The 23413-nt window shown below is 45.4% G+C and overlaps 2 protein-coding genes across 5 annotated transcripts; one reads left to right on the forward strand and one right to left on the reverse strand.

Annotated features, from left to right (window-relative positions):
• Positions 1-335: 335 nt before the first annotated feature.
• LOC132465062 (ELKS/Rab6-interacting/CAST family member 1-like) lies at positions 336-18442 on the forward strand. Of its 4 annotated transcripts, none has more exons than XR_009527447.1 (21): positions 336-596; positions 1511-2238; positions 2442-2630; positions 5079-5370; positions 5781-5908; positions 6058-6132; positions 6458-6613; positions 6727-6894; positions 7113-7280; positions 7396-7533; positions 7859-7999; positions 8510-8650; positions 8895-9088; positions 9635-9646; positions 10390-10525; positions 10952-11083; positions 12154-12314; positions 12812-12959; positions 13921-14016; positions 14657-14733; positions 15456-15596. XR_009527447.1 is itself a non-coding variant. In XM_060061755.1 (21 exons), exons 2-21 carry the CDS (start codon positions 1696-1698, stop codon positions 16161-16163), a joined length of 3342 nt encoding a protein of 1113 aa, XP_059917738.1. In that variant the 5' UTR covers positions 341-596; positions 1511-1695; the 3' UTR covers positions 16164-18442. The 4 variants fall into 4 exon arrangements, 3 of the variants coding, with proteins under 3 accessions (XP_059917738.1, XP_059917740.1, XP_059917739.1); XM_060061755.1 differs by lacking the exon at positions 14657-14733 and adding an exon at positions 16026-18442 and having other exon boundaries at positions 341-596; positions 15456-15641; XM_060061757.1 differs by lacking the exons at positions 9635-9646; positions 14657-14733 and adding an exon at positions 16026-18442 and having other exon boundaries at positions 343-596; positions 10390-10519; positions 15456-15641.
• A 132-nt stretch (positions 18443-18574) lies between these two features.
• On the reverse strand, positions 18575-21289 carry LOC132465088 (F-box/LRR-repeat protein 14). Its single transcript, XM_060061810.1, has one exon. It carries the CDS (start codon positions 20588-20590, stop codon positions 19394-19396), a length of 1197 nt encoding a protein of 398 aa, XP_059917793.1. The 5' UTR covers positions 20591-21289; the 3' UTR covers positions 18575-19393.
• Between the last annotated feature and the right edge of the window lie 2124 nt (positions 21290-23413).

Consider the following 23413-nt stretch of genomic DNA (forward strand, 5'->3'; position numbering starts at 1 on the left):
AGCCCTTCAGTCCTCCCATATTAAATAACTCGATGTCTTGATCATTAATTTAATAACATTAATGTAGGATTAGTAAACGTGTGCTTATTCAATGTTGGTCAGGGCAAAGTAATATAGTAAATTAATGGATCAGGTGAAAATATGTTTGAGTAAACAGTGCTCTCTGCTGGCATAGTTTTTTTAATATGTCATTGGCTCATATTTGATCAATATACACTCACACACACACACACACACACACACACACACACACACACACACACACACACACACACACACACACACACACACACACACACACACACACACACAGTGAAAAAATGATATTTATTTTCATCGTGCGTGTTACAAATATTGCGCGTGACTCGCCCTAAAATCCAAGCGTGGCGATGACTGTAGTGAACGCGCATCGCGTGTTTGACGTCACTGAAGCGCCTTGGCTCTCCAGAGCCGCTGGTACTGCTGGTAAAAGATGGAAAAATATGATAGCTATATAACGAATAACTAAGAGAAAATGACCGTTTGTGTTCCTGATTTCAATTTGTCACACCATTCTATACAGACGCCGAATTGACCTCTACAGGACAGACAATAAGGTAGTTTTGACAGAATTTCTTACAAGCTATTGTGTTGAGTAAAATGTGATTCTGCCTGACCACAAAATTACGAGGAATTGCCACATACAGTAAAATAACTTATCGAGTAGAACCCGTCAGTTAATATTTGGTCAGTCTCATCGATCATTTCGCAATAAGCCATGTAAGTGGGTAGTTTGAAAATGTAGCGTAACGCTATTTTAAATGGATTCTTTAATCGGGAGGACAAATGGAAAAGGACTGGGTGTCTCCATGGCAAAACCTGTGTACGTTACCATTACGTATTTACAGAAATGCAAACGTTTGCACAATATCTATCAAACAAGAAAATACATTTTCCCATGCATATGAAGGTAAATGTATCGTGTATTCTGTTTTATGTCCATGCTCAGACGAAATGCTCAGAGAACGATTTCTTCCACTGAGCGACTGTAATCCATAGTTTTTAATCCGCCTCGACACACATTCGTCCCCCGTACCCTGCTGAAATGTTACGGATGCATTTTGTGTCAACCATGTTTGGGGTATTTAAAAGCGCATTTGACCCGTTCTAACCTAGGCCGTTGTACGGTAACATTAGCTGGATGTTAGCACTACTAGCTAGGCCACGAAGACGGTCACTGAAGTTAAATGCTCCATAACGTTTTCGTGGTGTTTGGTCGAAATTCGTTATCCTTTTATCGAAACAATTTATTTTGGACGCCCTGGGAAATGGGAATCACATTTTTCTCTGCAATGTATATTGGCAAGATATTGTAGTGATAAGACTAAAATAACACTAGGTATCTCTGCGTTTTGAACTTGTGTGATCTACTGATTTCAGTTCTGTTCTCTATCCATAGCATGTGCAATTACCCTACCGCATTAAAAGGCAAATGTCATAATTGTTTCTGATTTCTCTCTTGCATATACAGATTGGTGACATACGTTTGGATCACTGGAAGGCAGCTTTAGTTGGAAGACAAAATATTACCGGTTGTTTCTTGTTGAAATCTAAAGTCTACGATTCAGTTACGATTTTAACCAAACTATTTAAGGAAACATCAGTCAAGCTTTAGATCTTCCATTCCAAGAGTTCCATTCTTCTATTTAGCAGAAGATGTATGGCAGTGCCCGCTCTGTTGGCAGGGGGGAGGCCAACCACAGCGGTGGAAGAGATGGAGGAAGTAGCACTAACCAGGGATCTGGCCGTTCACCTCGCCTTCCTCGCTCCCCACGAATGGGCCACCGTCGCACCAACAGTACAGGTGGTAGTGGAGGGGGCCCTGGAGGTCCTGGAGGAAAGACCCTTTCCATGGAGAACATCCAGTCCCTCAATGCGGCTTATGCAACTTCAGGACCAATGTACCTGAGTGACAATGAGGTTGGCATGACAGACCACATCCCAAAGAGTGGTGGGACGATGACGACTATGGGGAGACAAAGGGTGACCTACGGCTCAAGGAGCAGCAACAGTGGAGGCGTGGCAGCCAGCACCCCCAACATTGCCACCTCAGTGCCCACAAATCCATTGCTGCCTGGCGGGATGATAAGCGGCGATGCACTTGCTTTTGGGGACCACCATATGTCCTCCACTGTGCCCCACTCTCTGAGACAGGCCAGGGATAACACCATACTGGACCTACAGGCCCAACTCAAGGAGGTAAGGTTTATCAGAGTCCTCCCAAGATATTTTGAGCTGATAACGGTTTGAGAGAATGCCGTATTTTTCCCCTGGAGATGTTCCTGAGCTTTTATTTTTCATTGGTAAATTAGCCTGTAATGCTCTTAGTCAGAATAGGAATTAGGTGGCTTTACGTCCAATTGGGTTGCTGTGTTTGTTCCTTACCTGTGCTACTCTGTCAGGTATTGCGTGAGAACGAACTGCTGCTCAGAGAGGTTGAAATGAAGGAGAGCAAACTAAGCTCCTCCATGAATTCCATCAAAACCTTCTGGAGCCCCGAGCTGAAGAAGGAACGAGCTCTGCGGAAAGATGAGGTGTCCAAGATCTCTGTGTGGAAGGAACAATACCGCATCATTCAGGACGAAACACAGGTGTGTCTTGTGGCTCTACTTGATTAAATGTTTAGGCAAGGCATTTTACCATATGATTGTTAAGGTTTCACATTGAAGATTTCACATTAATTTATGCATATTCATGTGTATTACAGTGTATTCTTCCTTGAAATTAATCCATTCTGCCTTTTTATGATTTGCTACTGAGTCCAAAGTGATAATCTGAAGAGCCGCCAAGAAAGTGAAGCATACATTTTATAGTAGCCCGAAGGGAAGAAAAAAAACAACAGGATTAGCATTTGTGAAACTATAAGCAGTTAGCTGTTGGGCTTGATACTTTGTTAAAACATTGAAGATAATTATTGTATTATAACTGATCATTTCACACAATACAAATGTTAGCTGCAGCATCAAGCCCTCTAGCTAATCCTTTTACGTGTCAGTATAAAATAATGCCTTACAGGGTGAAAGTGTAATGCCTGCATTAGTTCTGTATCGAGCAAAGCAACTTACAGAAATGTTTAAATGCCACATAATCCAAAAGCTTTGGATATCTATTGGTCTTGTGCATATATAATCGTGGTAAGGTGCGGCATTGGTGACATGATGAATTTTACATTTCAAAATGTCACTATTTCCCTGCCTTAATTTAGATTTATTCTTGTTGATGCTGTTTACTGTAGATGCAATTGGTAAGTCAGAGTGCTTAAAGATGGTTGGATCAGAAGTAATGACTACTTAAGTTAAGTCTAACTGATATGAACACATTTAGTTGTCTCTTAAGAATACTTTGACAAGCTTCCTAGCTTGGTTGCTAACCACATTTTTCTGGTATGGAGTTCAATCCCTTATTTCCTTGATTCCATGATCCTTAGACTTTAGTTATGTCCAAAGCAAATCTATATCAATGTGATAGTCCCTTTGCAGCTAAAGGGGCTTATCCTCTTGTGACTGTGCCGGAGTGGACGGGCAAGCATGTATAATAAGCTGTTTGCCTGTGCTGATTAACACAATCACACTGCCGATTAATTCCCTGTAATGGCCGGCTAGTGCAGGGCTAATAATTGGGTGCACTAATTTTAAGATGTTAGCTTTTTCATTGCTAGACTTCTCCTCCCACACACACAGGAACACACGCGTGCAAAAGAACAGACGCAACAGAACTGCACACACAGTCATCTGGCTAATTACCCCTTCCAATTAAGTGTGTGTGTGTGTGTGTTCTTGCTTTGCATTCTTCTCTTTGCTAGTGGCACTCACTCCCTCACTCACTAAGGGAACATCCCATTCCCATAAAGACCTACGTTCCCATCGTTGTCTGTGATGAGAGCTGTATGACCAAACATGTCTGGTTGTGAAATGGCCGTCAAGTTTAGTTTACCGCTGAAGCAGGGCTGCTACTAGTCTAATTAACACCAGGGGATGCTCTCTAAAGGCTTTCTGACATAGCCAAATGTATGTTATGCGTACCCTTTAGGAAAGCATGGTGAAAGAGGAGGAATTTACTAAGAGAGAAGACGTTCAGAATCAGACATTTTTTAGGTGCTCATGAGATGTCATTCAGACATCCTTGTTCGTTCTAGGTCTGTCCAACCCTTTACTTCTCTTGTGAGCATGGTCTAAATAATGGCTACACTGTATATGATGGTGGTTATAATCGATTTATATGGGGCTTCTCATTTAATTAGCTGAAAACACCTTCCTCTGTCAGCAGGAAGAATACATGAGAATATAATCAGCAGAGAAAGGTGTGTGTGTGCGAGGTCATACCGGAGGATCAATGCATTCACGGCAGTGAGTCAACCTTTGTCATGGGGAGGGGGAGGTGTATGTGAACACGAAGGGTTAGTGTGAAGAAGGAGACGGCGAGAGAGAGGCAAGCGTGATGGAGGGTGTGGATTAGTGAGGCAGATGGGACAGAGGGAAAGGAGGAGAAGAAGATGATGTTGGGAGAAGAGGAGGAATGGATTTGTCTAAGAAGAAGGACGACGTGGGTGAAGCGGAGGCAGACACTGACTTCCCTCTTTGTTCATCTGAAAAGGCTCACAGCTGGATTTCACTACACGGCACAGAACAGTACAAGTCATTCTATCAACGCAGCACAGACAAGTGCCCGTGGCTCCGAATGCCACAAACGATGCAACTCAACACAGGGCTGATTGTGTTTCACCACTTGTGTTTCTTCGAAGCATGAAATATAAGACTGTCTACAAGGCATCCAAGATTAAGCCTTCACTAAATCCTCGTTGATAATGAGATGCTGATTTTTAGAGCAGTTGTAACCCAATATTCCACCTAGGCCCCTTTTACATGAGAGCCTGTTTCTTGGCTGGTCCTCTGTGGCTGACTTGTGTGATGGGGGTGTGATGCTGATGAATTTCCATTTCCCCAAGCCAGCCGTAGGCAGCTTTTTATTTCTGAACATTGTGGTATATTCATAAATGTTTTCCTCTCCTGTTTCTTCTTCTTCTTCCTCGTCGTCATCAGCATCTCCAGATGACTGTGCAGGCCCTCCAGGATGAGCTCCGGGTCCAGAGGGATCTCAACCAGCTGCTCCAGCAGGACCCAGCCCTCCATGGCCGGGACCTGGCCCTGGTGGCGGAGCCCACCGAGGAGAACTACCGCCGGCTGCACACGGAGCACGAGCGGCAGGCCAAGGAGCTCTTCCTGCTGAGGAAGACCCTGGAGGAGATGGAGCTGAGGATCGACACCCAGAAGCAGACCATGAGTGCCAGGGACGAGTCCATCAAGAAGCTCCTTGAGATGCTGCAGAGCAAAGGTGAGGCGACGACATGATGTGGCAGAAGGATTCTGAGGAACTAGACGTCGGTAGTGCGTATCCATCAATTATTTTATTCTGAATGTTGTTGTTTTTTTTGCTTAAAGCTTAAAACGTGTGTGTGTATTAGAAGATAGAGAAATGCATTAAACCCTAGCAAGTTAACTAGCTAGCGAAGGTGTATATATATTGACATCAGTCAATATTTGGTTCACTATTGTTTTAGTCTACCGGATGGTCCAACACAGTGCAGTTGGCCTTGTCCACTTCTTTATGTAACCTTCAGTTCATAAGCCTGTGGCTGTTATTTGTTCTGTTAACTGGTTGAATGTATAGCTACCTGGCCACCTAAGGAGCTACCTGAGGCGGTGAATGACCTAGTGACTGTTGAACTGGGTTTAATGAACCAGGTCCATCCGCCAAAGTCTCCGAGGAGGACCAGGAGCGGACCAGGAGGCTGGCGGATGCAGAGATGCACAGACACCACCTAGAGAGTCTGCTGGAGCAGAGAGACCGAGAGGTCTGCGCTCTGAGGGAGGTAAGGACCACATCCACACAGAGGGGGGCAGCCATAATGGCTTTGGCTTGGCTTCTTGCGTCGCCTCCTTGTCACGAGATCTCTTCTTTAATGTGGGCCGATTCCCATCACCGAGCCCGCCATACTCAACTCCTCCCACCTTTAACCAGGAGTTACACCGGCGCTACGAGGGGACCCCCGAGTCCACCAAGACCAAGGCCCTCCAGACGGTCATCGACATGAAGGTGAGATCAGAGACCGTGTGGACCAGAGTGGATCTTACAGGATATTAGGGCGGGTCAACATACAACGGGATGAGATTTGATCGATCATGTTTTGGTTTCAACGCCCTACATCGCTGTTATTGGTAAAAAATGTATCCTTATTAGATGAAGCCTCCGTATACACATAACACACATGAACTCGGATTGCGGCTTGCAGTCTTTTCCTTCAGGGTTTTAATGGTGCATACACTCTTGGATCACGTTTCAGGACCCAAATTCAGTTTTGAGATCCCCATTGTTTTTTGCCTGTGCTTCGGCTGAGCCCGTCTTCCGTGCGTCTCATCAGGATGCTAAGCTGATCTCCATGGAGCGCAATCTGCGGGACATGGAGGAGGAGATGCTGATGCTGAAGTCCAACGGCTTGCTGAGCTGCGAGGAGCGCCAGGAGGAGATGAAGCAGATGGAGGTCTACCGCAGCCACACCAAGTTCATGAAGAATAAGGTACGCCGCCGGGCTTACTGTGCCTTAAAGAACTGCAGCCCCATGCTCTGACCTTGCAGTGTTGGTTGAATAAAAGATTTGACGTAGCACCTTCCTTGTTTGACCCTCTCCAGATGGAGCAGGTGAAGCAGGACCTGTCCAGGAAGGACACAGAGATGCTGGGCCTGCAGACCAAGCTGGAGACCCTCACCAATCAGTTCTCAGACAGCAAGCAGCACATTGAGGTGCTCAAGGAGTCGCTGACCGCCAAGGAGCAGAGGGCTGCCATCCTGCAGACAGAGGTGTGGCCTCTATCCAGTGCACTACAATACCTCCATATTATAACCCTGCAATATACCTCATCACTCTTAAATGGAGAGAGACCGGGTAGAGAGTAGGGAGAACGGGGGGAATGGCATGAGGAATAGGCTTCACTGCAAACCCCCCTAAGCATGACCCAGCAGCACACACGTGGTCCTGCGTCTGACTGTGGACCCTTGTTCTCGGGGCTCTGGTCTAGGTGGACGCCCTCCGCCTACGTCTGGAGGAGAAGGAAGCCACGCTCAACAAGAAGACCAAGCAGATCCAGGAGACGTCCGAGGAGAAGGGCACCCTGAACGGGGAGATCCACGACCTCAAGGACATGCTGGAGGTGAAGGAGCGCAAGGTCAATGTCCTACAGAAGAAGGTGAGTGAGGCCCGTGCATCGGTGTTCCCCACCAGAGAGGTGAAGCGGCTCTGCATTGGACTGCAGAGGGAGGGGAGAAGGGCTGACTCTGGCTCTGCCTGTCTGCCGCCCATAGATTGAGAACCTGCAGGAGCAGCTTCGGGACAAGGAGAAGCAGATGGGCAGCCTGAAAGAGAGGGTCAAGTCTCTGCAGGCAGATACCTCCAACACAGACACCGCCCTCACCACGTTGGAGGAATCCCTTGCTGAGAAGGTGCGTGTTTGGGGGAAATGCAGTGATGATTATTTTAATGAAAAACGTTTGGCAGTGCAATTGTGGCCATGGACATCCAATCAAAGATTTGGGGTTTGATCCCAAAAGGAGACGGTTGATCTTAAGAACCTGTGTGTGTGTGTGTGTGTGTGTGTGTGTGTGTGTGTGTGTGTGTGTGTGTGTGTGTGTGTGTGTGTGTGTGTGTGTGTGTGTGTGTGTGTGTGTGTGTGTGTGTGTGTGTGTGTGTGTGTGTGTGTGTGTGTGTGTGTGTGTGTGTGTGTGTCATTTGGATATACTTAATAACGGCCTTTCCCTGCACCACTAGGAGCGTATCATCGAGCGGCTGAAGGAGCAGAGAGACCGGGACGACCGGGAGAAAGGTGAAGAGCTTGACTGCAACAAGAAGGAGCTGAAGGAGTTGAAGGAGAGGGTGAGCGTGCTCCAAGGAGACCTGTCAGACAGAGAGGTGAGAGATGACATGCAAGCCCGCGCACGCACACGGAAAAAACCCCGCACGCGCTCACTCACTCACACGTGCACACGCACACATTGGCACTTGCACTCACGCACACGCACACTCACCCCAACACTCACACACGCACTCACAGACTCAAGCGCGCCCTCACACACATAAACTCGCGCACACACTCGCATGAACACGCGCACACACTCACATGAACAAACTCACACAAACACACAAATTCACTGTCTATTTATACAGTTTGTGTCAGACACACAGTCTGTACCCTTTCGTTCAGATTGCCCAAAGCACGTGATGTGTTTTTTAATAACTTAATGCAACGTTAATCATTTAATGCATTTTAAGAAACTGTATTGATGGAAGAGAAATGACTCAGTTGACTCATGTGAAATTATATTATTGATGCTTTTTAAAACTTGCGAGGGACTCCATTAAATGAATTGGCCGTTGTTGACATGGTTGTAATGCTTGTTAAATCTCATGAATACTATGCAGACCTCTCTGCTGGACCTGAAGGAACATGCCTCATCACTGGCCTCCTCTGGGCTGAAGAAGGATTCCAAGCTGAAGAGTCTAGAGATCAATCTGGAGCAGAAGAAGGAGGAATGTCACAAACTGGAGAGCCAGTTTAAGAGGGTGAGACCCCAGCATCTGTCTGTGATAATTGAATTAAACTGTAACCATATTAGCTTGTTGCTCAACTCAATCCATGTGGCAGAGTCGGTGCGATGGGCACATTGGCCGTACCGAGAGCTATAATCAGAACAGGCACGGCTCACCTGGTAGTGGTAAAAAGCAGGCCTGGCCTCTTGTCACTGGATTGGTTGACTGCCCAGTCCCTGCTGGTTGACTGTAATGGGCCCTGCTGGTCCTCCACCAGGCCAAGAACGCTGCCCTGGAGGCCCTGGCCAACACGGAGCTGGCCGAGCGCATCAGCTGCCTGGAGGAGGAGGTGGCCCGCCACAAGGAGGACTCAGGGAAGGCGCAGGCCGAGGTGGACCGCCTGCTCGACATCCTGAGGGAGATGGAGAACGAGAAGAACGACAAGGACAAGAAGATCAACGAGCTGGAGAAGTGAGTGGAGCGGGGAAATGTATCATTGTTCGGACTTCTGTCGAGGTTTCCTGATACTTTGTCTGTGTCATTTTGTGAACGTTTAAAAAGAGAGGTTTTACACCATAAAGGCTTCGTTATGGTTCCACGTGGATGCAATGCAGTGACCACGCAGACGCTTCCAACGCAGTCGTGAACCTGTTATGGTTCTTCGCCGGGTTTTTGTTAGCGGACCAATCACAGCCCTTTTTGCTGTGTCGCCTCGACTTTAGGCTACAATCTTTGGGAGTCGCACGTCAGACCCTTGCGGTGGACGCAAGGACGTAATGGGTCTGTAAACGCCCCTGCATTGCGTCGACGTGGAAACATAACTAAGCCTTCATTGAGTTTTGTTTTACTGAATGTAAAAAGGATTACAATATAATATGTTTTCATTGTGTGTATGGGAGGAGCTCCACAAACGGTAGGATGATGGCTTCTCCCCTCTCTCTCTCTGGTGTCTCACTCTGTTTCTCTTTCTCATTCCTTCCTTCTCATTTTTCACTGGACATGCTTTCATCTTCCCAGTCTGGCCTCCAGGTTAGTAATTCACATCTGTTTCTCCTTCTCTTCACCTTTTTTGAGAGGAATTCTCTCGCTCTTGCTCTCTCACTTTGCCCAGCTATTTTCTCTCCTTCTGTATCCCCACTGGGGGCCTGAGACTTGTCCTTGCACGCACAGCTTGACCTCCATGTAACTCTTTGATGTCGTACTTTTAAAGGGGTCAGTCGCCTCCTTCTCATCTACCTTTCCAGTTTCATTATCAGTTGAAGATTTTTTTTTCTGTAAAGGTTTGTTTCCTTAGAAACCATTTAAAATAATAATAATTAATGTGTGTTGATAACTATTTTCTACAGGCAGATGGCAGAAACCCAGCTCTGTTTAGCATTTTAATCGTTGTCTCTTAAGACTACAGGGATTTAGGACCTAGCTAGGATGAGACGACATTCCTTACCCTGAACCCTATATCATAGTGGCTGCAGCCCTGGGGTAGCTAACAGCCTTCTAAAAGTGGTGTGTTTATGGCCCTTGCAGGGAATCGAGGAGGTCTGAATAACTGTAACCACTTGCTGTTATTGAGCTGATTAAAACATAACGGCCTTCTGCTCACTACACACTGCGTTAGCAGAACTGCTGTAACGGCAACTATGCATAGGGATCAAATCCCGTTATTGGAGAGGATGAAAAAAATGTAAAACCTGGGAAAAGGAGAGACAATAGCCACCTCTTCAACTACACGCCTCTTAATGCGTGTGTGTGTGTTGCATGTGGTGTGGCTGCAGGCAGATGAAGGACCAGTCCAAGAAGGTGGCGTCGCTGAAGCACAAGGAGCAGGTGGAGAAGAGCCGCAACGCCCGACTCATGGAGGAGGCGCGCAAGAGGGAGGACAACATGTCGGAGAGCTCCCAACAGGTCAAGGTAGAAGAGTACTGCTGGAGTGCTGGGAGCAATGGCCTTAACGTTGGTCTTAACAATGTCAAGAACAAATGTTCTTAACATTGGTCACACTCAACAATACTGTGTTGTTGTTGTTGTTTCACGATACTTGCAGAAATCTCTTTTGTACATCTCTCTGATGTTGATTTTGTGCCAGGGCCTTGAATGCCTTCCACGAAAAAAAAACATCCAGGCACACCATATAAACAGAAAAGATGAAATAAAAGTCTTATGAAGATGGAACCATCACTGTATGTTGGTTAAAGAAGGTGTTTCATGAAACAACGTGGAGTGGGCTGCCTTCGTGCTCATAGGAACCCCCCCCCCCCCCCCCCCACCCTCTGAGTCGTTGCCCTTGTGCCGTGAGTCCCCTGTGACCTCCCTCCCCCCCCCCCCCTCCCGGTGCAGGACTCCCTGCGGCACAAGGCGGAGCGCATCGAGGAGCTGGAGGAGGCTCTGAGGGAGAGCGTGCAGATCACGGCGGAGAGGGAGATGGTGCTGGCCCAGGAGGAGTCCGCCCGCTCCCTGCAGGATAAGAGGGTACCCGGCCCGCGCACGCCTCTGCACGCGCTCAGACCTGCACGCACACGCGCACACACACGCAGGTTTTAGAAACACGCTCACTCGCACGCAAACACTGATTGACTTTCCTACATTCTGTAACGTAGCAGCGCTCTGTGACATTTTTACTAGCTTAACCACTGCTCTATACACACTCTTACTGCTGGAAAACAACTCGGATGTAAATGTTATGGAGTTTCCCAAGTTTGGTTGTCATCTCTGTTCCCTTTTTTCTTTTCTTTTTTCCTGACTTAAGTTTCCTGTTGTGTCTTGGCCTCTCAATTTCTCTCTGTTCTCTCTCTGTTGAACATTGCCTGTCAGATGCACTCATTCAAACCAATGCATGAGTCTCACCTCACCCACTTACAGTGGTCCAAGGTATGAACCCAGGCCCCATGATCAGCTATACTATATTACCAACTCGTCATTGATCAGCTGTGCATTATTTCCCATCTTCATTGTCACCACATACACTGTATGGACCACCGTTATTTATCACCGTTGGTGATAGACTATGCTGTACTTACCAACTGGTTATTTATAAACTATGCTGTATTTTTCACCTGATTAGTGATCAATGTTACTGCTGGATTTACAACCTTGTTGGTAATAGCAAAACTGTGTGTACCACCTTGTGTGGGTGATAAACAATGCTGTGTTTGTCAGGAATCAACACCCCTATACGTTTCTCAGCACCTTGTTAGTGATCAGTAATATTGTATTCCCCACCTTACTTGGGATCAACTATACTATATTTACTACCTGGTTAATGATCAACACTAAACTGTATTCACCACCTTGTAACTATACGGTGTGTGTATACAACCCCATTAGTGATCAACACACCATCGTGAGGTTATTGATTCACCTTGCAAATCAATTGATATTAAAACGCTGCAGTGATTCTACAATCACTTTTTATTCCATTAAAAGTAAATGGCGAGGGAACCCACTTCTCTCTCAAACCATGTCACTCCTCCTCCAGCTTCATCATGGACGCCAGGTCCGTGATCTACTAAAACGGGGACCTCTGTCTTTGTGTGTTCCAGATGGAGGAACTCCTGGGGGCCATGGATAAGGTGAAGCATGAGCTGGATTCCATGAGGGCCAAGCTGGCCTCCACCCAGCAGTCCCTGTGTGAGAAGGAGACCCACTTGACCACCCTGCGAGCCGAGCGCCGGAAACACCTAGAGGAGGTGCTGGAGATGAAGTGAGGAGCCTCCCGCACACAAACGCATGCGGTGCGGCTGTCTGGGCCGGGTCTTTCTGATTGTGACAGACGTGTTAATCTCAATGAGAGCCGCCTGGTTAAAGGTGACATATTATACCACCAGGTTTTTAGTGTGATTAGCCGTTACAAGTCGTGAAAATCTGCCTCTTCTGACACCTAAGTGGACACGCCCACTTGTGATGACAGAAGAGGCAGATTTTCAAAACGGCTAATCACACTCACACCTGGTGGTATAATATGTCACCTTTTAAATTGAAAAAAAAAAACACCCACGCAGGCCTGAGGTCAGAATGAACATACTGTAGATTATTAATGTTTCACCTGCATATTATAAAATGTCAGCCACTTATGGCCCTCCCCCATGGCCTGGGAGATTGATTGCCATCAATAATAAATGCGTGGTGAGGCCCGTTACCGGTGTGTGTGTGTGTGTGTGGGTGTAAATTCTATCTTGGTTCAATGCTCCACCCCAACAGACAGGAGGCGCTGTTGGCTACCATTAGCGAGAAGGACGCTCACATCGCGCTGCTAGAGCTGTCCTCCTCCAAGAAGAAGAAGACTCAGGACGAGGTGGCGCAGATGAAAAGGGAGAAGGACCGGCTGGTGCAGCAGCTCAAACAGCAGGTAGGCAGACCTGCTTGCCTCCTGCATCTCCACAAGAAAGGGTCGTATGGCTTGAGAGGGTCAACGATCCGTGATTCCTACCTGTCTTTGACGTCACACAATGTTTTATATTTTCATTGTGGGTCTTGTAGTATGAAGACAATGGGGGGATTTGTCACACTGGCCAATGAGCATTCTGCATCAGTCTGTGACGCAAACAATTGAGCAGTGTTTTAGTGTGTGTCTGACATTATTGTGATCTTAGCCGCTCACTGTAACTGAAAACAACGGCTTCTTTGTGTAACTGTAACGAGGAGGAAGATTAGAAAACAAAAGTTAATCCGTTGTTTATTTACCATTGTAGAAAATACTTATGGCGCGTTTCCACTGCAGGGTGCGGAACGGATCGGATCGCAAAGGTGCGGGTCGGGTCGCGTTTCCACCGCCAAAAGTGGGCGTGACCCGGACTTTGCCGTACCCGTTCCGGCCCCGTTCTCGGGACTCCTCCGTTGGGGTACCGCAAACGAGACGAGACGCCTGAAAGGGTCCCATGAAATTCTAGCTACACCCCCCCTCCGTTGATTGGTCGACAGAATCGTCACTTCCGGGTGACGCGGGGATAAAAACAAACGAACAGTAGCCTCGAGGTATTATTCTTTACAATTAACTTGTCGCGTAAAACGCTTGCTTGGGCGAACAAGGAGGTGGAGACGTTCGTCTGCATTCTTGGGAAGGAAGACGTTTTTTACGATGTTTACGTAGCTGCCGCGGCGATCGACATCCGGCCTACCACAAAGGGTACTGTCGGCAGTGGAAACGCGACCTCGGAACTGAGCTGGGCTATACCGCCCCCTCCCTACCGCACCTTTGCGATCCGATCCGTTCCGCACCCTGCAGTGGAAACGCGGCATTAAACCATCAAATTTGGTTCCTTACCCTTCTCCTCTTTCTATCTGTTCTTCTGTTCCGCTATCCCCTACAGACTCAGAATCGAATGAAGCTTATGGCAGATAACTATGACGATGACCATTTGAAGACGGCCCCTGATCAGACCAATCACAAACCTTCTCCTGATCAGGTACATCAGCTTTCCACCATTGAGCTCCCTCAACCCCTTTACTGCTTCACTATTACAACTTGTTTCCATTCGCTGCAGAGACAAAGGAGTATGTTGTATTGTATTGTTCCAGTAGCATTATATGGGTATGCATGTACAGATTGCTTAAATATGTCAACATCATCTACAAAGTAACACAAGTTTAGACTTTATTAATCAATTCTGATTTAAGGTTCTATACTAGCAGGGAAGGAAAATACGTGACATTTTTATGAATTTCGATATTTATATTGATAGAGGATCTTTTAAACACTTTAAGTGGTTCCTTAAAGTTTCAGCAGACCCAAATGAGTTGTTTTCTAATCATTAACGTAGTATCAATTAGTATCAAAATAGCATAAAAATACGAACCAGTTTGTGAATGTTCCACTCCGCCCCAGAATCTGGTTTTGTTGTGTCCGTGACGGTCAAACCTCTTCAAATTTGAGCTGACGCATCTGGTTCACTATCCCTTTAACCAAAACTGGTTATTTGTTATTAAAAAGGTGCTTTGGGTTTGTTAAGGTTGTAGTTAAAAAAAATCTTGATTATCCACTACTCTACATGCACTAACGAAGTGTTCCTCCCCAATGCTGCGAATGGCTTAACCTGTTATTAACAGGATGATGAGGAGGGCATATGGGCATAGCCAACCCTGTGCCCCCTCCCTTCCTCTCTCTCTCAGCCATTTTGTTCAGGGTGAGAACCAACCTCTAGAGACACTTTCGTCAAGTCTCTTCATCAGTGTCTGTGGCATGTTTGCTCACCTTCCTCACTCATTCATTTTGCACTCGTTTCCACTTTCTTTCTTTGTGATGTTGTGAACTTGTGACGTCTTGTCTTTCCTTTTTGTTATCGACATTGATCATTGGTGCCTGAATTATTTTGGTGTGGTTCTACAGAGATCCGGCCTTTCTCGTTGAGCAAATCTCACCTCACTCATTTGCGCAAACTCACTTCTTGATCTCTAAGCAAAACACTTCTCACCGTCATTAAGACCTTACTTACAAGAGAGGAATGGTTTCTACGGCTGCACAAAACAGATGAAGAACTATTATTATCCTTGTTCACACAACTTCCTCATGACGCATGCCCAACCTGGCGTCCATTTTATAAACATGATGAGCCACTTTGATCCCACGTGCAAACCTGGAGGACTGATGAGGTTTGTCTCCTTCTGAGAGGCTGTTTGCATGCTGTGCTGTGCTGTGCTCTCATTCTCTGTGTTCCTTTCATTCTTTAAATCCATTTCAGTTGGAGTGCAGTTATGTTTTGTTGATTCACATTGACCCCATTATGAAGGAGGGGACTAAAAACATGGCCAACGTCTCATCTCTATACCCCTACGACGGCCCTTTCACCTTTTTCTCCTTCATCACTCCTCGTTAATATGTGTGTTTTTGCCCCTCTCTCTCGGCCAGATGATCCCCCCTCTGTTAGCCCTCGCCCAGAACCGCAGTAAACTCAAGCTCTACATCGCCCACCTGACCGACCTGTGCCACGACCGCGACCCCAGCATCCTCAGCCAGCTCACCCCGCCCTCCCACTATCACCATGCTGACCCCCCAGCATGGGAGGAGGAGCTGAAGAAGATGACCCTCGACCAGGTACAGCTCGCCACAGGCAGCTTCACAAGCCTTCTGAGGTGTCGTTGATGTGTAGCCCCGGATCCACACTCTTATCTCGTCCCTGGATCGTGATATTAACTTTATGCATTAACCAAACTATCACTTCATCTACTAAATATGCGGAAACGGAAAACTGATACGTTACCCGTTCTCCCTCGGCGCTGTCTACACACCAGGCGTTCGCTCTCTTTAGATGAGAAAACCCGGGACACACATTCCTAACCTTCCTGACCTTTTTCCCAAGTTACTACCATTAGAGTGTCACCCGGAACAACGGATCATTGTGGTGCACTAATGGTTTAAGCACCAGCGCAGTCCCACCTGGCTGCCGCCCACCCTCTGACCTGTCCTTCTCTCCCCCAGCTGGAGGGGGAGCTGGAGGTCTGCGAGAGGGAGAGCGGGGAGCTCCAGGAGTACGCCAACGTGGTTCTGCAGCAGATCGCCGACTACTGTCCTGACATCCTGGAGCAGGTCGTCAACGCACTCGAAGAGTCGTGCTGACCTCTAGACCCCGATCCCTGCCCACCTCCTTCAGGCTTCAGATAAACCCTTGAGCTCAGTCCCTAGCACAGCGGTAGTCGACGGAGCTGTCCCATGTCAACCGGGGCCCGGTGTGGGGTGGAAAGCGATGATCATCCAAAAGCCTGGACATGTCTTTCCTCTCCTGGGTCTCCTGAGTGTTTCTGATTATTATCTACATTTAGATGAAGAACTTGGAGGCTAATCTAGGTTCTGGGTTCCCGTCTTCATACACCTCGCCTCCACTGTTCCTCTCGTTATGATGGATGATGGCGTTAATGTTGAGCACAATTGTTTTGAGGCATGCGGTGTTGTCCACGGTCAGAGTAGATAACGGAAACCTTTAGGTCCTAGGGGAGACCTCTAGATAAGAAGAGGGAAGATCTGGGCTGATTCTTGGAGTATTGATGCTTGAGGCTTTTGTATTTAATCTTTTTTTAATAGTTAATTTCAATTATTTTCCTGTGTTCCTAAAGTATTACATCGGAAGCAGGGGCTGTTCATCGTAATTTATACTATCTGTCGAGACTAGTCAGGAGTCAAGATATTCTTAGATGATCATTTAAACACTGAAACACACAAATCTATGCTTTAAACCAAAAACAAGTATGTTTTCCAAATGTCCCCTTGTGATATTTGGATCTTTTTCTTGCCAGAATTATATTTAAGTTAACTGGAGTTTTGGGTTTGGGCTCAGTTAAAAGCAACACTACAGACCAGGGGCGTCCAGGGGTGTGTTGGGACAGCAGTCTCGCCACTGTAGCCCCCTCTCTCTCTCTGCACGCCCATGCTACAGAACACATGAAGCCCAGACTAGATTTAAAAGAGGGAAGAAAATCAGAGCGAGGCTGTAGCTCTGCACTAAATGTCACTAAATAAAGATTTTACTCCAGAAGTTTTTGCACACAATGTCCATGTGTTTTATGAGGTATGCAACGTTGTTGAGTCCCAGTGGCCTTGGAGCATGCACAGTGATCTGTTGTGGACCTTATGCAGGGATGTGTAGTCCTCTGTACCAGCGGTGCTAAGGCATGATGGAAGAGTATGTTTTTCCATCCAACCTAGTAACCGTTTGACCACAATTCCTAAGTGTTTTTTGTATGGACCCCACTTAAAAGCCCTAGTTTTTTGTTTTTATTTGAATTTGTGAAAAGGCGAGGGATGTTGTTCCCGTTATGGTTTTCCTCCCTAATCATGTGTAGGTTCCAGTTTGGGGTTCTTTCTTGTATTTCCAGAAAAATGGTTGACCTTATTACCACCAGGGATTCGTACTGTTTAATCTTCAGGGCTCATGTTTTGATTGTGCTTTGGCATTTACAGCTCATGTAAGTCCGTTTTTGGCAGATTTTGAATTTTTAGATCAGTTTGTAAATAACTTGATAATTAACACGTTAAGTGACTGGATATAGATGATTTAGTGGAAGATTTGCATTTAAAAAAACATATATATGACAAGTTAAAAGCGGTGCAGTTGTCTTTTTTGTTTGTATAATTTTGTCTTCAAGACAGAATGTGTGACAGTACTGCCATAAATTGCAGAAGTCATGATCTATAGATATACATATATAAAAATGTTAACCATATGAATATGCATTGAATGTTTGCACAGAATCCTGAGGAGTGAGTTGCTCTCAATAAAATGGCTGTCAAGTGTTGAGAGAAAATGTGTCAAAATACAACCTTTTGTGTCAATACGTGAACTGCAGATGTTTCGAACCGTGATTATGTGATGGAAAAGTAGTTTTCGTGCATTATCCTCTAAGTTATACATTACCCCAAAATATATTTTTAGTTTGTTCGTATTCCAATCTTTTTCCTGACCCTAGTGTTATATTTGAGAAGGCTGTACAAAAAATAAGTGTCTAGTGTGGCCTGTCTAAGGAATGGAGGTTGTGTAAGATGCATATTGGTCCAAGTTCTAAATGTATTGAAAGATGTAAGAGTCTAATGTTTCATAATTCATGAGGACGACAATAATTGACCCAACCACATCACTGGTCTGGCCAAAGTTTGTCAGCCGGGTTAGATTTAACCTTCATTACACACCTTCAAAAATAATAACGCTTCTTTGTTAGGCCTTCATTTTCCTGCCCAAGCCTTAACTGTTGCCTCATTGTCATGTCGTTTTGTTGATGTCTACGTTTGTAAGAGAAATGTACTGCCTTCTGTTTGTGTTATGAAATCAAACCATGTAAAAAGAAAGCTAAAGACATGTTTGAGTATTTTCATTTTGTATGTATGTAAATAAATATATCTTATCAGTCTTGGAATTTTCTTTTGAAATTGTAAATCCTGATATCTTAATAGCACATTTCAGTAAATGGTTCTTTTTGGGAAAATCCTCTGACTACTGTTCCAGAACCTGTTCTTGACTAAAGAAACTCCAACCTGCGAATTGAAACATAACTCACTTTATTCATAAATATTACTACAGTAGGAATATAAAAACGTTAAATTACTGTTTTTAATCATACTTTTTATGGTATAGTGGAAGCTCCTTAGGAGGAAAAGGACTGGTGCGTTGAGATATTGCATATTAGATTGCCAGCTGTTCCTGGTAAGCATGTCCGCTCTGCACAATACGACTGTTAAAAGTAACATTTAAAAATATCTGATATCTGGCATTCCGCAGGAATACAAAACTGCGCTAAACATTCTATAATAAAATTAAAGAAATAAATGAAAAATACAATCAAATCACTTCAATTTGAAGTACAATTTTCTGGACAACAGTCATTCGTTACAAAAAAATATGTTTTACATAAGGAAAAATACATCGGCCACAGAAGGCATTTTCTATCAAAAATGTTCTTCCACACAAGGTAGTCCTGTCTTATTTCTCTCCAAATAATGAAAGTGTTTACGCATCATTGTACGCAGTATAAAACAAAGGAATAGGACAAATAAAATGCGATGCCTTGTTTTAATTTCAATTTTAGTAGGCACTCCTGTTTCTTAATGTGTGAGGTAGCTAGCTATTAAGAACTTAACGTAGGCCCGAGTTATAGACTGCTAAGACAGTGGACTGGAATGAAACCCTATCAAAACAAGGAGACATCGCAGAGGACCTGCTCTTTTCCCGTGATTAATGTTGGTAACCTCTGCGTTTTAACCCAAACATGACAGTAACCGCCGTACAATATATCTTTGCTGTATAAAACAATGCTCACAACTGAAAGAGACCAACCCCCAAGAAACTCACAACAAAAGTGTTATTCTGTCATCTGCCATAGTCCCAGGTTTAACACTTTAAGGCACGGGAGCTGCGTTATCCTCTCCAGCCCTCTCTTGGTGATCTTTGTACACCCATACAGGTCAATCCCTGTCAACTGGGTCAGGTGGTCAGCTATCAGCTCCAGACCTTTGTCCGTGATCCTCACACACTGTCCGATGTTTAGAGTCCTCAGCTCGTGCATCTGGCGGACCATCCGGTTGATGCCATCGTCGCTGATGTGACACGAGCACAGGGAAAGGGACTTGAGCTGGTAGAGTCCCTGGGCAATGTAGGCAAGGCTCTGGTCACCTATTTTGTCGCAGAACGATACATCCAGGCCAGAAAGCTTGAGAGACCCCATCGCCAGATGCATCACTCCTGTGTCGCTGATGTTGTCACAGGACCGCAGGTTCAGACTGCACAAGTGGGTCATGTTGGAGAGATGGATCATCCCCGCGTCTGAAATACCTCCGCAGAAACTGAGATTGAGCACTCTTAGCTTATTCAGGCCCTTAGAGACGTGCTTGAGGGACAAATCAGTCAACTTCTGGCAGTCCTGGAGAGTCAACTTCTCCAAAGATAAGCAGCCCTCAGCAGCGCTCCGAGTCATGCCGGACAGATGTCCAATGCCCACATCAGACACATGCCTGCAACTGCGAAGGTTAAGGCTTTTAAGTCCGTGGAGGCCCCAGGCAATAAGCAACAGTCCTGTGTTGGTGATATTGCTGCATCCACCGAGTTCAAGCACCTCCAAGTTCTTTAGATACTGGGCTATTCTGCCCAGGCTAGAGTCCGTTATCTGTTTGCAAAGACTCAAGTTGAGCACTCGCAGGGATGGAATATCCTGTACAAAAGCATGTCCCAGTCCGTTGTCCGTGAGGTTGAAGCACCCGCACAAGTTAAGGCTTTCGATTTGCGGCATCCCCTGAATCACGTAGCTGAGACTTCGTCTCAGACTAAGGATCTGGACCTTCTTGATTCCCCGGGTCTGGAGGCTGGGGAACAGGGACGGGTTCGCTCTGCGGAGATGGAGCTTGGCTTCGACTCCCCTCCACACAGACTTGTGATACGATGCGTCTCTCCAGGCCGCGCAAACTTGGGCCACTCGTCCTTTGTCCTTAACTTCCAGATAGCTGAAGATAATTGCCAATATCTCCGGGAAAAGGCATGATATATGCGTCTCCATTTCAAACATGATTACAGACACAGCGGCTCTATCCACAGCAGTAGTTTGTTAGTGACCGTAATTTAGGGTTAGCTTGCCGAAACTGTGGGTTGGCCAACACAGGTTAAGTTGCTAACGTTAGCTAGCACACAAACAAGCCAACTAGCAACTACTTGTTTGTAACATTAGCTCGTTAGCTAGACGGACTAACAACTACACTAAACCAAAGGGCCCCGCTTTAACATCGTTTGCCTCGAAGCTGGGTGAATATAGATGAGAATAAACGACGTTTAAGAAACTGTCTAAAAGATAAAATACGGATAAGTCAAACGTAGTTAAAATAAACGCTCGCAAGCGTGCTAACTAGGCTAATAGCATTATCGGCTAACTATAGCCTAGCCTAGCCGTCAGCTAACCAAACTTGTAAATCGTTGAAAGCGTCACAACCTCATCCAAGCAAACGCAGATCCACTTATAAATCGCGATCACGCAAAAGTCACCGATGTTGTATCAAAAAGGTGTAAAATGTCCGCACCTTTTCTTCTTTCTATAATCAGAGATAAAATAGGTAACTGCGATAATTTTGAATTTAGCGAGTTACAAAAGGAACTATCGCGGCCCCGGCCATTTTTCAGCAGTACCCGTGGATCCACAGTACGCACCGCAGTGCCCGAGTTGAATTCAGTTGAACCGAGCCAACCAATGGCAGACGGGTCTTGGGGATTGGCTGCCCCCTAGTGGACATGAAGGGTTCTGGAAAAGTGCCGTATGCATCCTAAACCTCAACCCATATCTGAATTGAATGGTAAGTTCCTTCCTAAATTCTTTGAATGATTGCCCCAATCATATTAATACTACGACTACTACTACTACTACTACTACTACTACTACTACTACTACTACTACTACTACTACTACTACTACTACTGCTATTAATAATACTAATAATTATTATATTGGCATATTTCGCTAAAAATCTCTATCAAATACTTAAAAAGAGTGTAATTTCTTTTATCGAGTTCCTGCATCGAGCAAGCTAACAATGCGTTTAGAACTCGGCTTAATCGCGCAGGTATGTGAAATATTTCTGGCTAAATGTTGCTTGAATGATATTTAATTTAAAGCCTATTATTATTTTTGTTGTGTAATTGTATTACCTAATAGCTTAATTTGTCTTGCGATGTTTAATACGAAGGCCTATAATGTATAATGTATAATGTATAATGTATGTAAAGTAGGATAGCGTAGTGCTTGTTGTCATCATGGACCCTATGAAATAAGTTGACATAGACCGAGGATATCCAGTAGAGGGCAGCAGTGGTTTGATAAACCATGTTCATAGCTTCAGCTTTAGCGCTACATGAGCGTCACATAAGTCGCTATGCCTTAACTCCTCAGATCATCATTGTAATAATTGGCGATAATTGGTGATAAACAAAACGAAAATACCGAAAACGACTTACAAAATATAAACAATGATTACATAATCTTTGGAAAGGGCCTTTAATCGCAAAGGAGGGAGATGCCGGGGGATAATGGATTGTATGTAAAAAAAAAAAAGTAGTAGAATAAAGACAAAGGAGGTAGGGTGTGAGAAGGGAGTCAGAACAGTGGAAACAAAATGCTGACAGAGGGACTGAGGGAGGATGAGTCCCCTTTAGCTTCTCTTGTGGCTGGACTTGTCTCTGCTAATGACCCTGTCTGCTAGCTCTCACAAACAGATGGTGAATTAACTCCAATTAGCCCACTCTCACTAGATCTCCTCTGACAGCCCGCACACACACACACACACACACACACACACACACACACACACACACACACACACACACACACACACACACACACACACACACACACACACACACACACACACACACACACACACACACACACACACACAAATAAACAAACAAACACATACACACGGTCACTCCTGGGATGTGCAGCGTTCTGTAAATCGCACATGGGCTCTACATGGGATGTATTATGTGTGTATGTAATTATGGTTTATGCATGGTGACCTGGCCATATGTCTGTTAAATTAGCACATAGAATTGACATAGACCACATAGATATTATGATAAGGCAAATAATAATAATGGACAGGAATGATTGTGATGCAATTGATGTGGCCTGCTGGGATTCTGCTGTGCATTTGTATATTTACCCAGAAAACCCAGCTGCAGCAGTGTGGGATAAGCTTGTGACCCCTCACCTCTTTCGTAAAAGCGATGATCAGGTGCCTCAAATAAGGTCAGAGGTCAGGGAGTCAGCTGGGTTGGATGAGGACACAGTAAATAGAGATACATGTTCTTCTATATTCCTATTGGGTAAATAAATAAAAGGTTTTGCTTTTATTTTTTACGTTATTTTTTTATTTGTGTGTGTGTGTGACATATTCCCCATAGATCTGTTCTTCAGGAGAGCTGTGGGGTATGGCCAGCAGCTGTGTGTGAAGGGTGTGTGACCGTGGCAACTGGGAGCAGAGTGCAGGGTACAAAGGAAGATGAACAACCCCCATCACACACAATCCCCCCTGTGCAAAGGTGTGTGTAGGCGTGTGTTGGCGTATTTGTGTTGGTGTATGTGTGTGTAAAGGTGTTAGGTGTGTGTGTGTGTGTGTGTGTGTGTGTGTGTGTGTGTGTGTGTGTGTGTGTGTGTGTGTGTGTGTGTGTGTGTGTGTGTGTGTGTGTGTGTGTGTGTGTGTGTGTGTGTGTGTGTGTGCGCAACCCGGTATCACGCGATTGCGTGCTCCTGCGCACGAACATTAATCTATTGAAGCGTGTTCCAGAGCACGATAGTCCGACTTTTTGCGTGCTACACAGAACGAAATGTAAACCAATGCATTCT

This window comes from Gadus macrocephalus, chromosome 9, assembly GCF_031168955.1.
Source record: "Gadus macrocephalus chromosome 9, ASM3116895v1".
NCBI classification, from domain to species: Eukaryota; Metazoa; Chordata; class Actinopteri; order Gadiformes; family Gadidae; genus Gadus; species Gadus macrocephalus.

Bases quoted from the DNA above. Each gene is read 5' to 3' on its own strand.
- LOC132465062 (XM_060061755.1), top strand. From the start codon at position 1,696: ATGTATGGCAGTGCCCGCTCTGTTGGCAGGGGGGAGGCCAACCACAGC. The intron at 6,895-7,112 runs GTGTGGCCTCTA...GCTCTGGTCTAG, and splicing joins CTGCCATCCTGCAGACAGAG to GTGGACGCCCTCCGCCTACG. The intron at 7,534-7,858 runs GTGCGTGTTTGG...CTGCACCACTAG, and splicing joins AGGAATCCCTTGCTGAGAAG to GAGCGTATCATCGAGCGGCT.
- LOC132465088 (XM_060061810.1), bottom strand. From the start codon at position 20,590: ATGTTTGAAATGGAGACGCATATATCATGCCTTTTCCCGGAGATATTG.